Source organism: Galleria mellonella, unplaced genomic scaffold, assembly GCF_026898425.1.
Source record: "Galleria mellonella isolate WM207_F2 unplaced genomic scaffold, CSIRO_AGI_GalMel_v1 utg19, whole genome shotgun sequence".
NCBI lineage: Eukaryota > Metazoa > Arthropoda > Insecta > Lepidoptera > Pyralidae > Galleria > Galleria mellonella.
The window spans coordinates 670,805-685,798 of record NW_026442028.1 but is presented as its reverse complement, the minus strand read 5'-3'; the positions used below and the strand labels follow the sequence as shown (position 1 = coordinate 685,798).

Below are 14,994 nucleotides of genomic sequence, written 5' to 3'. Positions count from 1 at the left end.
TCCTTGATATATTGCACCATGTAAAGGTCATTCTGTTTCAGGTGTTAGATTTTAGATTATACAATTGAAAATATCCCACTTTTAAAAAATAAATCTACAAATGCAGAATTACTTTGAAAACAATAATATTTAATGATAAGAACTCTAATTTTCAAAGACATACTGTCCTATTTATTATTGGAAATTTAAGTACTAAGTACAGTTGTCTTCTATTTTTTAATAGCACAATACAAAAAGCAAATTACAACTTTGTACCATACATCATAAACATATTTTTGACAGATATGAGCATCATAACTGTCTCTAATTACTTATTATATGTTTATTCTTGTTACTTAAAATCCATTAGCATGACAAATCAGACTGGCAAAATTAATGTTCTGTGTACTTTTATTGCCTTTTGACTGATATTTTTCAAGAAAATCAAACAATGTGAATCAACAATTCCAGAACAATCGGATTATCTCGACATATAGTTCCAAAATAATTTAAAATGTAAAACTATATTAGTATTTAGAAATTATGGTATACTCAATAGGACATGGCATCTCCACACTTTACAATTTACATATCTAATCCCATATGATACTACTTTCATCTTTGAATGGTTGCATCTGGATACCAATACTGGGTGTGTTTTAACATGCTAATACTATATTAGCGAGTATTGAAAAATTATTGAACATAATCTTTACTGGTATATTCTATAACACTACTCAGCATATATAGGGAATATATTCCAATACCTTGGAAGAAATGAAGATATTCCCAGACTTCAGTATAAAGACTGAACAATTTTAACCAATATTTTTTTTTCAGCTGTTGCAAAAGAACTAAATAATCAGGTAGAAGAGCAAAGAGCAATGGCAACAATTGGCAGAATTTATTTATTACAAGGACAGAGTACAAATGATGAGAGTGAAGCCAACACATTATTGAAAGCTGCTGAGAAAGCATTTATGAAAGGGCTTGTATTGTGTGAAAGGTAATAAATATGAACATTTATTAAAAGACTATAAACAAAACATATGTAATTTAAAGATAAATATAGTTATGGAACAGATTCATATTTAACCAACTTAAAAAAGAAGGAGGTTCTCAATTTGTTGTCTCAATATTTTTTTATAATTTAAACCTGACCGAGTTATGAGTATTAACTCATAATTAAACCAAATTGAAAAATTCTTTCTGTATCTGAAAATGTATATTTACAGATCGGTTCAATAAAAGTTTAATATTTTATTTTAAATTAACATAACTGGTTTTGTTACAATAAAATTCTGTTTTTTTTTTGTAAAACAATCTTAATTTATAACAATTAATTAATTAACAATCTTAATTTACAATTCTAAAATATATTCATAGTATTGAAGTTTTTTATTTATTTATTGCATACACCTAGATATTGTAAAAGACAGACTTTACACCAAATGATACTATCTACCAGTTAATCATAGACAGAAATAACAGAAAATATAATTGATAGTGCAATGTAATGAGCAAATAAATAAAAAGTAAAGGATATTAATATGCCATGTAAATACAATAATATAAAAAAGTAATATATTAATAACATACATATATAATATCATTATTTAAAAATATTATTTTTCAGTTTGAATGGGAAGATAAATAAACATGAACTGATGGACATGCGTGCAAGGCTGCTCCTGAACATAGGAGTGGTACAAGAACACCTTGGTTTCTTTGAAAAAGCTGTTGACTGCTTAAAAAAAGCCATATCAATATGCAGTACCTTACATGATTTGTATGAAATAAACTGATGATTTGACATAATTAATGTTACAAATCTCATGTTAAAATATTAGTTTTCATCTCTGAGTCTGTTCAATCACAAAATAAAAAAATGGAATGGACTATCAATATACATGGCTCTGAGTTGTTTAAATAAATCAATCGCTTTGGAGGTTGCCAGTCGATAAAAGTTTCTGAGGATAAGGTAACATTTTCTTACAATGCTTCATGGTCTGAGCTGAAACTACTATGTTGTAGTATAAATGAACTGATAGATTTGAAGTGACTGTTTTAATGTATAAAAATCTCATGTTAAATTTTGTTAATTTTTTTCCTGGTGAATAGTGCCTGTGTTGTAATCTTGTACCAATATAAAGTCTGAGGTAGTTACTAGTAAATGTATAAAATTAAAGTTAATTTGTTTAACTGTAAAACAAATCCTTCTTGGACTGTAATGTTTAAACAAACACCTATTCCTTCGATTTATTTTATTTATCTTTTAAAAGCATTTTATTAGAATTCTAAGATAATTATTGTTAATTTTCAAAGAATATTATTTCATTAGACTACTGTATTTGTGATTATGAGCCCATTGTTGCCTCTTTGCTTCTTATAATACTGATATTTTGTATACATATCTTTATGCAATTGTATCTTTCTTTGAGAGGAACAATAGTTTTCATTCATTTATTTATTATTTTAGTATTTTATTTATTTATTGATTATTTAATATATGGCATATTTTAGGTTCTCAAATCGTGCGAAACACTATCATCTAAGGCTGACATTTTGTGTAAAATGTCAGACTATCAAAGTGCTAAGCAAGTTTTGCTGAAAGCTTGGAAAATGAAGACGCCTGATGAAGAGGAGAGAGAAAATATTGAGTCTAATCTTAAAGTTGGTTAGTTATTCATTCATCATCATCGTTTATCTTAACTATAAAGAGGGTTTTCTCAGATTCAATACTGTATTATCATAGCTCCCAAATAAATTACATTGAAATGGTTTTGTTTGCTAATATAATATAATTCCTTTAATATAAATATATTTTAATAAACTAAAAATGTAAAACTATTTCTCTAGTCAAGATTGTTTAATATTTCAAAATAATACCATTCACAGTTGCGGCTATGTGCTACACAGAGGATCTTCTTATATCTACCGATCCTAATGATCATGGGGCATTTAAAAAATTATATGAGAAATTAGGGGATGGTGCATGTCATCTTCGGAACTTCGCTGGAGCTGTTGAATACTATCTTAAGATGTTGGACCACGCTGAATTGGCTGGTGATTGTGGGAAAACTCTAATACCCATTTATGTCAGGTATGTATGTGTAATATACTTAATTGCAGTTTTTCATAAGAGGGTTCTGTAGCAGAATAGCTAATTGAGTTATAATTTTGTATTGTCCATTGCCCTAAGTGCAGAAGTACTTTTTTCATTGTTTTTTTTTTTACCAAAGATGGTAACGAAATTAAAAGCTGCTATCTGAATAAAAAAAGAACTTATAAAAACTTTAAATAAAAAGTTAAAGTTTAAAAGAGAAATTTGAGTAGATACATACTACATATAATAACCATATATGTTATATGAATGAACATTAAATGATGAATACTATATTTTATTATTACAGTTTATACCAGACATACAAAGACATGGGCCGCTATAATGAGGCTTTGCATTATTATGAGAAAGAATATGAACTGATAAGGGATGTTCCCAAAGAGGCCTACACCACTCTATGCAATATAGCTGAAGTATTGTTCTTAGCGAAGAAATCATATGAACAAGTGGAAAAAGCTTGCTTGGATGCTAGGAATGCTGTAAGTAGCTTGAAGTGTTATGAACTGTATTTAAATTTGTAATAAAAAAAGAAGCAAATTTACTTCAATCTTTTACTACACAAATTGACTGTTATGTTATACATTTACACTATCTTGTTTTATACATGTATATTTAATATGAATACTACATATTTATACACTATGTATTAATGTATATTTGGTGAATATATAATTTTAGAAACATTGTATGTTTGCACCCCAGTGGTATAAAAAAGAAAAGAAAATAAATATTGTAACTAAATAATAGATATTAAAAAGGTAATAATAAACAGTTTATGAAACTATTTTAGTATCCATTATATTTAAGATTCTGTAAAAATAGTGATAATCGTCAAATTCTTAATTTAGAATTCACTGCTTTTATGGTTCAAGATTTGTCTATAATTCAAATTAACAATATGATTTGCTAATTATTTATATTAGTGTTCTAGCTGTGTTTGCTTTATTTTAAATATATTTTAAATATTTTAAATTTTATAAAAAAGACATGTTGACAGCTGGAAAAAGAATGAGTTTTTATTTTTTATTAAATTCAAATTATTATAAATAACAAAAAGTTTTCATGTGTTAACAATTTATTATATTTTATAGGCAAAAGAATGGAATAAAAGAAAGTATGAAGTGAGAATTTTAAAGAATCTGGTTAAATATCAAGAGGAGTATGATGAGACGGACAAGATGGAAAGTACCAAGAATGAATTGAGAATGTTAGGTTATGATGATTTCGATAATTTGGAAAATTCTGAAGATGAACAAAGTTCGGCTGGCGCATGCGATGAGGATACCACACACATTGGCGACGATATATGTCTTGATGACCTCACAGGTAAGAAATTATAATTTTAAATCTATTTAAACACGTTTTTACCATTTGCATGTAATCACAGTATAAATTTAATTTTAAAAGTGAACACTCATTAAGTTACAATCATGCCATGATTACGTTTATGAACATAAACACCGTTTTTATTGCGACAAGTAAATAAGAAAATTTGTGTGTTTTATATCCTTGAAGTACATGTAATAAATATGTACATACTAATGAAATATTGTTTACCTTTTGCTGAGAACATTCGAAATTAACGGCCACGGAAATACCCTAATTGTACAAGTCTCAACTTGAATAGGGTTTTACTATCGTGGGAAAATTTATGTTATTCAGAATATATATATTAATTGGCTTATTTAAAAGCTTTTTCTATCTAATTATTGATGATTAATATCATCATAAGTAATAAGATATAAAAAGTTGATTTTCATCCGAAATTTATCCAAATATTAAAATTAACAGCAATTTGTAATCATGCATTGTGAATAGGAATAATAAACACACAGCAATGATAATGATTAAATAAGTAATAAGAGATTAATTAATGTTTCAGATTTATCGGATACCAATGAAGAAAATGTAACGGAAACCACACGCGAAACCCGAAAAAGAGGTAAAGGTTATGCCATCAAAAAGAATATGAAAGGTGAAACACAACTGCATGTGGTAAGTTTAAATATTATATTAATACATGCTAATATTATATATTAGGGTAACAGTTAATTTTTTTTTTATACTACTTAGATTGACAAACAAGCTGACGGCCCACCTGATAGCGGTAAGTAAACGGAAAGTGGTAACCGTCGCCTATAGACATGAGCAGCACCATGGACATAACAGAGTATACTGTTTCGCCCATGATACCTCCCCATGCGTTGCTATTTCTGAGGACTCAGGTGTTATTCCTCTGTACCCAGTAAATTCACGCCATATCCCACCCTTCAAACCGAAACACAGCCATACAAACACAACTGCTTCACGGTAGAAACACGAATGGGACAGAGGTACTCAAGCAATAGACTTTTGTACAAAGTCTCCCTCTGGTTATTATAAATATCATTTTATGTATGCTTGGCGTCAATATTAAGCTCATAAAACAGTTGCGTTAACTATTTCTACATAAATATTATTTAATTTCCAGGCATGTATATCTGGCAACAAATTGTTAGTAGAAAGGTTAATAGCTAAAGGTCACCCCGTAAATGTAAGAGACAATGCAGGCTGGATGCCTTTACATGAAGCATGTATACATGGACATATTGAAATAGCGAATATTTTAATCAATAACGGTGGTACTGTGAATGACAGGGGTGGGTCGAACTGTGATGGTAAGTTGAGTGCTATATATGTTTTTATAATTGTTAAAGACATTAGAGTAACATTGCTCATACGAAAAGTGCAGTATCTATGATACATTTAATTTAAAATGTGCTTTAATAGTATTTTTTTTTATACGATAAATTTTAATAAATCAATTTTATCCCCTTCAAAGTACTTGAATAATGCACTTGTGCTGTGAGAAGGCTCCTTGAAAGTCCTCTGGTTGTAGGTTTTTTCATTTATGTCCCCCAAATGCCGCCCCCGAAGTACCAATTTGGTTTTTGGGAACAAGAAGAAGTCACACGGGGCCAAATCCGGCGAATAGGGGGGGTGTTCGGTCACCGTAATGGAATTTTTACTCAAAAACTCACGGACAACAAGAGAGGTGTGGGCAGGGGCATTGTCGTGGTGAAGAATCCAACGCCCCTCTCGCGCCAATTCTGGACGAACTCGTGCCACACGAGCTTTGAGGCGTCTGAGCACATCGACGTATCAACTGTCTGGCCTGGAGGGACGAATTCTTGATGGACAATCCCCCGAACATCGAAAAAAACAATCAACATTGTCTTGACATTTGAGCGGGATTTTCTTGATTTTTTTGTTCGTGGTTCCCCGGATGTCTTCCACTCTTTGCTTTCACGGCCATTCTTGCCGATATTCGAGAGAAACTTGATTACGACGCGCTGCTCTTCAACGGAAGCGGGCTCCATGCCGACGGGGTTTCGTTAAGAGGTAACTTCACAGATGGCGTGACAAGCCAGTTCAGACCAGAACTGAAGCATTGTTAGGGACATAAGGAAGGGGTCCTGCGCTTACCTGGCCTCCCCATCTTTCTCGCATTCCAGAACACTTTTATACGAACTTTCCGGACAGACCTCGTATTATAAAGTATCATTTGAAATTGTGGATATTTTAGGTATAACCCCATTATATGACGCAGCTAGCAATGGTCATTTAGAAGTGGTACAATTGTTACTAGATAAAGGTGCTTTGCCAACCCTTAAAACTGACTTTGGTGAGACACCATTGGATGTCTTGCAAAAATGGCGTACTGGAACTATATTAATAAAAGAAGAAGAGACATTATATAACAACATATGCAATAAAATAAATAATTTGATTGACAAGACTAACACAACAGATTACAGTAGAACAGACCAAATTCCTAATAGATCTAAATCAAAGACCCCTGTGAAGCCAATTATTAATAACACTCCACCTAGCACGTCAAAAATGACAAGTAGGATAAGAGAATTAGAATCACCTATATTTAAAAGACGAAATATTATTGATGACGATAGTGATGATGATATAAATTTATCACAAAATATTAGAAATCAAACTGCATTTCCATCAGATGATTCAAATGATTCTTTTGATGATTCTAAAACAAAGAAAAGCAAAAGTGCAGCTTCGGGTGTAATAGAGTATAGAAACGCAATATCAGCATTAAGAAATAGAACTACTGATGAATTACCAGAGGTTGATATAATAAAATCAAAACCTAAACCAGCACTTTTGGGCCCTGATGATGTTGATGACGATTGGCTCGATGATGATTTAGGTGTGAGTAAGGGAAAAAAAAGAAAACTTAGTGACCCTTTGACTGTTGTAGCCAAAAAACCATCTTATGAAAGTATAAAGGACAATATTGATAAAATAAATAAGATTGAGCCTCTTGTAGAAAACAATAAGAGTAATAAACAAAATAAATTGCGAATTAGTAATGTAATAGATATAAATGAAAATAGTTCTGACTCTGATAGTTTTAGAAATGAGAATGTTAGCCCTAAAAAACGTGATGTTGGCTCTATGAGAAATATAAGAAATGAATTAAATGATTCTAAGTCTAAAGATAGTAGAGAGAATATGAAGCGGCGTTGGAAGACTCAAAGCACTCTATTGAAAGCTGGTTTTCAAAGAAAGAGGGATGCTGATCAGTCAAGTAATAGTGGGAGTGATAATGAAATGACTAGAAACATAAGAGTTAATAGATGCGAGATACCTACTGTTTCCTTTTCAAGAAAATCTTCTGGAGAGAATTTCAACAATGATAATTTTAATATTGTGCAAAACATAAACCCTAACATTGTTCAGCCAATGAATGTGATACAACCGATAAGTATTGTTCAATCGTCTAAAAATGGTCGGCCAATACAAACGCAGATATTACCTCCTGCTGCTGTAAAGGTACAGGTGGAAGATAAAGTGTTACTAATATCATTGAAATTGGACACTATAAATAAGCTAACAATCAGCTGGCTGGTTGACGAAGTGAAATCTAGATATTATAAGTGAGTAAAAAATGTTTTATTTATTAATAATTGACATTAAAATATATGTTTACTCATATGCTTGTGGCCAACCCTGACTTTTTAGTCGAATAAATAAGTGCCCTGTGTGTTGTTTTTATCGGCTTAGCTATTTTGCTATCAATTTCTATTCATATTAAATATTGATTTTAAAATCTTAATTGATTAATGCCAGCTTTTACTAGTTGTGTTGGTACTTTTATAAATTTTGTATCTTTTTTCTTAACGAGTTAAATAGACACCAAAAAAGATTTTTTGATAATAATTTTGATTGTTTATTGGGTTCCGCACAGGCGATGCTTCTAAAATTCTAGTTTGTAATAATATCTATCAAGTAGTAACAAAATGTTAGTCAGCATGCGACTTTGTTTTTATTTAAAGATACATAAAAGTAATTGGATTCTAATACGTAGGCATATCTAGTGTTGTGTTAACCACAACAGCCTAGAAATAGTTTAGAATTGGCTCTAACTTATGAACAGATTTATTAATTAATGCTCTTTTCCACTGAGGGTTTGCTGGAAGAGAACTCTTACAGAGTTAAACTCACCTATTGCGCCGCCTTATTTACAATAAATTATGAAATTGTAATTTTTGTGTACAATAAAGTATAACAAAAAAAAGAATTATAATAACTTTTACTTTCAGATTGACAGGCGTCCGACCAGTATTTAGCCTGATGACTTCTGACGGCGCTATACTGTCAGAGGACGACCCATTAAGCCTAGTGTTGGCATCACCAGAACTGAAAACTTGTATCACCAACTGGAAGGCGTCGCCCGCTGAAGAGAGGTACTTGGAGTGCTGCGACGCTTTGGGAATATGTAAGTACTAGCTGTATCCCGCAGTTTTGACCAATCTTTTAAGGGAAAGTAACCGTAATCTATATCATTAAATGTTTACCTTTTAATAAAATAAAATAGGATTATCATTATAAATTTAGGTGAAGGTTTTTTAGTTCTTCCATTTTCGTTACATTGTTGTAATAAATTTTATTGTTAAATATGATCTTTAGCACCATCTGAAGAAATCCAACAGGCCGTCGGCAGAAGTCACACCACCCATCGACTCGCACTCGGCGCCAGAACACTATCATCCTTACAAATAAGGCCATTGTTTCGCGCCATGACCCATCAAACACACATCACAGCTGTCATGATTTCTGATAATAACTTAGGAGACGATGGCGTCAAATATTTAGCTGAAAGTATATGTACAATGAAGCAGTTATCCATTTTAGATATTAGCATAAACAATATCACCGCCGACGGGACAAAACACCTGTTAAATATTTTCGAAAAGTCCACAAGACCTGTATGTCAAACGTTAGAAGAATTAGACTTAAGTGGCAACCCAATATCGGATTATGGCTTCAGAAATGTAGTGAAATTATGCCAATATGTACGATTAAAAGTACTTAAAATAAATAATTGTAGAATAACAGAGAACTCTATAAATGAAACTGTTAAATCTAATATGAGTTTTGATAGTTTAGAATCGATTGATATAAGTAATAATGAGGTGAAACAAGTAATGATCAGTTGCCTTGTGACGTCACTGAATCCCAATTTACTAACGGATTTGGAACTGGACAATATAAGCGTGGAAGGCAGTGTGGTAGGGTGCCTAGCTACTTTCATGGATTCAGCTAAAGATCTGAAGATACGGCGATTTAGTTTGTCCAACTGTAAATTAGTTGATGGACAGTTCATGAGAATATTCAGGTTAGTATTAAAATGTCCTACTTTTATCCCAATTATTATTTGGGGTCAGCGTAATATTTTTCTCTTCCATTGTTCTATATTTATTAAATGCGTAAATGAACATTGAAAAAAATTTTTGCACTTTAATCTGGCTGCAAAACTTGCAATCTTTTCATTACCTGTCAAAATTCAAATATAATTTAACAGTTTTATATCAAGAATCTTTATTGTGAAATAAAACGTTAATCATGCAATAAGACATTGGAATTTGATAGAAAAAAAAGTATTTGAAAATTTCAAGCAAAGAATGTTAGTTAAACATTTTACTATTTTAAAAACTATATAATTTTTTTTAATTTTAATGCCCAATAATTCCTCTCTTTCCGTAAGTAGGCAAAATAGACAAAAGATTATCAGAGAAATCAGTTTAGGGTACGATGGGGCTGATATACCTAAAAAAAGTAATAGCCTTTAAGAAATAAAAAAAAAGATTAAAAATATTAGAAAGAGAAATAATGTCTATGAACTCTTTGCAGTTTGTTCACGCTTTTATTTATTATATCTATATGTTTCCAGATCTCTGGGCCGCGCCAAGCACTTACAGTCCATAACGCTAAAGAACAACTTTCTGACATTTATCACCTTGAAGAAATTGTTACAACGCCAGCCTCCAGTGCCTCAGATCAATTTAGATGGCTGTCAAGACATATTCAAGTACTCACCTGACTCGGACTTCCATGTTTGGTTACCAGCTATAGACTTTGGGAGATGTATTCCTGAGATTAACCTTACACCTGTCTCAAAAACTGACGCAGAAAGAGAGAGCTTCAAGGCTTTTTCTAAAACATGGCTGAACTGTTTTAAAGGAAGAGGCGTCATAGAACATTGCGACAGAGGTGTAATTAAGTTCACTGCTAAATGAAACTGTGCCTTAGTGTAATATGAATTAGGTGTATAATTTGTTTGTATGCATAGGAATGAAATCATTGACATTGATAATAACTGTTTATATTTTTTTATATTTATACTTTATAAAAACGAATTAATAGTTTATTAGTTTATTTCGTTCATAAAACGTTTCAGTTGATATTGGGCGCTTTTATTCTTTACCATGCACGATTTATCATGAACTTACACGTTATTATCGTACAAATGAACGCTTATACTTTACCACGGACGTCCACGATATCGTGGAGTGCCGACGTATTTTTTTATTATTATATATAACTTAATTTGTATACTTAGGTAAAATCTAGCAATCTAAATTAGGACCAATTCTTCTTAACCGATTATGCTGTAATATTGCCGTTACAAGATGAAGTATTGTATATATTTTATTAACCTTGTTAAAATGGTTATCAAAATAAATTACATGTTAAGCATTAAGTCCGACATGTACACATATTTGTACTAATAAATAAATAAATAAATGTTTACAAATGGCCGCAGCCACAAAATGGCGTATTACCATTATAGACTTATTAAAGTTTTCTCTACCACAAAGTGTCAGTAAAGTAAAAATGGTGATGATTATTTTTTATAGTTTTGTAATATACAAATAAATATATGAACAGCTTTAAATATTTGTTTCTAAATAATTTTGTGTTTTTTTTTAATGGATGATAATGGAATGGTAACCCCGCCTGCGCTAACGGGGCTATACGCTGGCGGGGCACCAATGATAGATGATAGGTGAGGATGTAAAGGCAGGTCAGTTAGTCCATCGTGATGAATACACTTGGGATTCAGCACGATGGTTTCCGGGGAGACCACGGGGAGGGTGACCTGTTAGGGTATATTATTAGCAATGGAACTGATAATCCGCATTACTAACAATCCCTTCTCCCCCAATTTTACTTAACTTGCGAATTTAACTTACTACTTTTGAGTTTTCTAAATTCTAATCTTAAACTTTAATCCTAAACGCTAATCCTAAACTCTAATCCTAAACTTTAATCCTAAACTCTAATCCAAAACTCTACTCCTAAACTCTAATTCCAAACTCTAATTTCAAACTATAACCCTAAACTCTAAATTCAAAATTGAGGAGAGGGATTTTTAGTATTGCATATCGTAAAGTTCCACGGAAAAGTATAAAAACGCCCATTAGAAATGAAATAATTAAATTTTCATCTCATTAATTGTTCATGTGAAGTTTATAAAGTACTTTGTGAAAATTCGTGTTTTCAGTGAAAACGTCATAAATATAAATGTTACATATCAAAACTCTTACAGTTACGTTATCGTATAATTTCATAGTACAAATTATTTTAATGTTTTTACCCTTCATATGAAGGGTAGGGGTAAGGAGAACTGCCTCATATGGAGAAATAGGAGTAATTATAATTTATTAATTTAGCAGTTGGTAATGCAGTGAAGTATGCCAAGTTGAAAAATGTTGTATACATGTGTGTGTGTATGTGTATGCGTTTACTATTTAATGCATAATTAAAAGTGTAATAGTATTATTTAAAATAACATTAATTACAAATCACTGTTCTTTTTTATTTTAGGTTTTTCTTGTCAAAAGTGCACTGCTAAGAAGCGGAAGTTTTGCTTTCCTTGTTTATTTCTATGACAATTTATTTACCTGCTACTGCAGTTCCATTCTAATTTAATGCCGTTTCAACCAACTTCAAAACGAAGAAAGTTCTTAATAGTTCTATTTTTTTATGTTTGTTACCATTTAACTCTAGCTGTTGTAGGGGGAATTCTTTTATCGGAAAGGAAATAAATACAGATTGGGCTTGTAGGAATTTTATCAAAATCAGTTTAATAGTTACTTTTTAAATTAAAACAACTGGTTTTGCCACAATTTAAATTTTTTTTGTGGAACTAATCTTATTTATGACAAACATTTTTACACAGAGATGGTTCTCCTTATCTCTACCTAAGCCTCTACCCTAAATACTTCATACATTCATAAACCGAGAATTTATCCTTAATCTATGGTAGAAAACTAGCCAAATCTGTTTATCAATCGTTTTTATTACATACCTATCCATCAATAATGAACTTTGGATTTATGGCCATGGTGCAATATGCATACATGCATATGCTGCAAAGAATTTAAAAGAAGTAAACAGATTTAGAATAGTACTTGTGGTGTAGTAAATAAGTAATAAATAATATACACGAAGGAATATTACCGTAATGTCAATAAATATAATTTTTGTTTAGTATTTATTTGTAAATGTAAATAGTTGAATAAATTGGATTAAGATATTTTCTGCTTATTCGAATATAATGTCTAATATTTATTTAGTAATTTTTTTAACAACACTCTTCTATTGAAATATTTATCGAAACATAATTTTATTTTTTAAATAGTGTGAAAATAATTTGACATTGGTACACAAGTGCGCCAACGGAGTATCTCTTATCAGTGAGTGATGATAGGTGGGAATGAAATCGAGTCAGTTGGTTGACCCACTGACATCGTGACAAAGACGTCGATTCTGGGACGCCATTTCTCTAAACCTATCTTAATCTAAGTTTAATATGAATGTTTTTCGAAATGATTGTTTTATTGACCATCATAGAGTAAATTATAAATAATTTTCGCTTAAATTTATAAGATATTTAATCCATATCGGTCTTTAGAATAAATATTTTACTAAATGTGATAAATATATATTTATTTAAAATTAAAATTTATTTTTAGAGGTAGGTTCAGAGATTCTACTTTATAAAATTGATCCTAATTTTATAACAAAATAATCATAATGGTTTTCGCATGGAGGTCAATCTTGCGAGCACTGAGTATATTCCTAGCAATCTGGCCATTCCATTGAATTTGTTTTTTTTTTTATTTATATTTTTTTATTTTAGTACGACATTTAACGACGCCATTCTAAGCGAACGCATTTATAATGTGGTTTATGAATACAATCACCCGAATTTTTTTAATGGAATGATAACTCCGCCTGCACTAACAGTATACGCTGACGGGGCTCCAGTGACGGATAATAGATAAGAATGAAAAGGCAACCATGATGGTTTCCAGGGAGGACCACGTGGAGGTCGACCTGATAGGGTATATTGCTAGTAATGGACTGGTAGTCCGTAATACTAACAATCCTTCCCCCCTACTCTAAAAGGTTGACCGTACCATGCAGTTCGCTAAGTGTTTATTCACGTTACTTTTGAAGGAACCGAGGTTACAGGATGATGAAAACGTTATTAGAAAGGCCATCCCACAATGTTACGATACGGTTTGCGTAAGAGTTGGCAAACTTGTTGGCGAGCGAGAGCGGTTTAACGTGTTAGAATGTAGCCGCTGTTCCATCCTCATTGTGCAATAATTTTTTTTAATGGATGGAAATGAAATGGTAACTCCTCTTACGTTGGTGGAGCACCAGTAAGGAATGACAGGTGAAGATTTAAAGCAGGTCATTTAGCCCATCACGACGAATTCCACAGGAATGGTTTCCAGGGAGAACCGCATGGAGGTCGACCTGATGGATGGGGCCGTTGTGCGATATCGGTAAAAAGAAAGTGGAATAAGGGAATAAAATTCTTCTAACACTCCCAATGGAATAAATGGCAAAAGACATTGAGAAAGGCTACACTCTACTTAATTATTACTAATAATCCCTCCCTCCGTTATTGATTATTGAGATCATCGTTTTTTCAAGTTGGTTATAGAGATGGGTAACATTCTAAAAAGAACTTACTATTCCTGCTCAATCGTATCCGTAGCTCCGTTTATCTAGTGCATTTAACCCTACGTGAGTATCTATCTATCATAGGCGAAACAGTATACTCTATTATGTCCACGGTACTGCTCATGTCTATAAGCGACGGTTACCATTTTCCATCAGGTGGGCAGTCAGCTTGTTTGCTATTCTAAGTAGTATAAAAAAATTGTACTATAGGTATAATATTATTTTCAAGAATTGTCCATTTATTTTGAAATAATAGAGTAATATTTACGAGTTAGGACCGTATAGAATAGATAAATACGTTGTGCGTACGAACATGCGTGCGTGTGTAAGTGCGATTAAAACATATCAGCATAATGAATGCTATTTCTATTCTGAACTATAATTAAGTTTTAATTTTTATCTAGTTTTAATTTATCTTTAGGTATATAATATATAGTTATTTAGTAGAAAAAGAATTATAAATTTTTTAAAAAATATTTATTCTAAATCTAAGGTTTAAGGGATTTGACATTTATGACTTTGACACTGACATTTTAGATTGTATACCGTGTCTGATAACG

At 31.5% G+C, this 14,994-nt stretch overlaps 1 protein-coding gene across 1 annotated transcript; it reads left to right on the top strand.

Annotated features, from left to right (window-relative positions):
• The first annotated feature begins 2,483 nt into the window (after positions 1 to 2,483).
• Positions 2,484 to 11,746, top strand: LOC113521395 (tonsoku-like protein). Its single transcript, XM_031912839.2, has 10 exons — positions 2,484 to 2,656; positions 2,878 to 3,082; positions 3,393 to 3,582; positions 4,195 to 4,429; positions 4,986 to 5,098; positions 5,574 to 5,760; positions 6,669 to 8,046; positions 8,713 to 8,888; positions 9,080 to 9,788; positions 10,344 to 11,746. The coding sequence occupies exons 1-10, from the start codon at positions 2,554 to 2,556 to the stop codon at positions 10,687 to 10,689; spliced, it is 3,642 nt and encodes a 1,213-aa protein (XP_031768699.2). The 5' UTR covers positions 2,484 to 2,553; the 3' UTR covers positions 10,690 to 11,746.
• Positions 11,747 to 14,994: the final 3,248 nt, after the last annotated feature.

Coding starts and splice junctions, on each gene's coding strand:
- LOC113521395 (XM_031912839.2), top strand. CDS start 2,554: ATGTCAGACTATCAAAGTGCTAAGCAAGTTTTGCTGAAAGCTTGGAAA. Junction 3,583..4,194: donor GCTTGGATGCTAGGAATGCT/GTAAGTAGCTTG, acceptor TATATTTTATAG/GCAAAAGAATGGAATAAAAG. Junction 4,430..4,985: donor ATGTCTTGATGACCTCACAG/GTAAGAAATTAT, acceptor TTAATGTTTCAG/ATTTATCGGATACCAATGAA.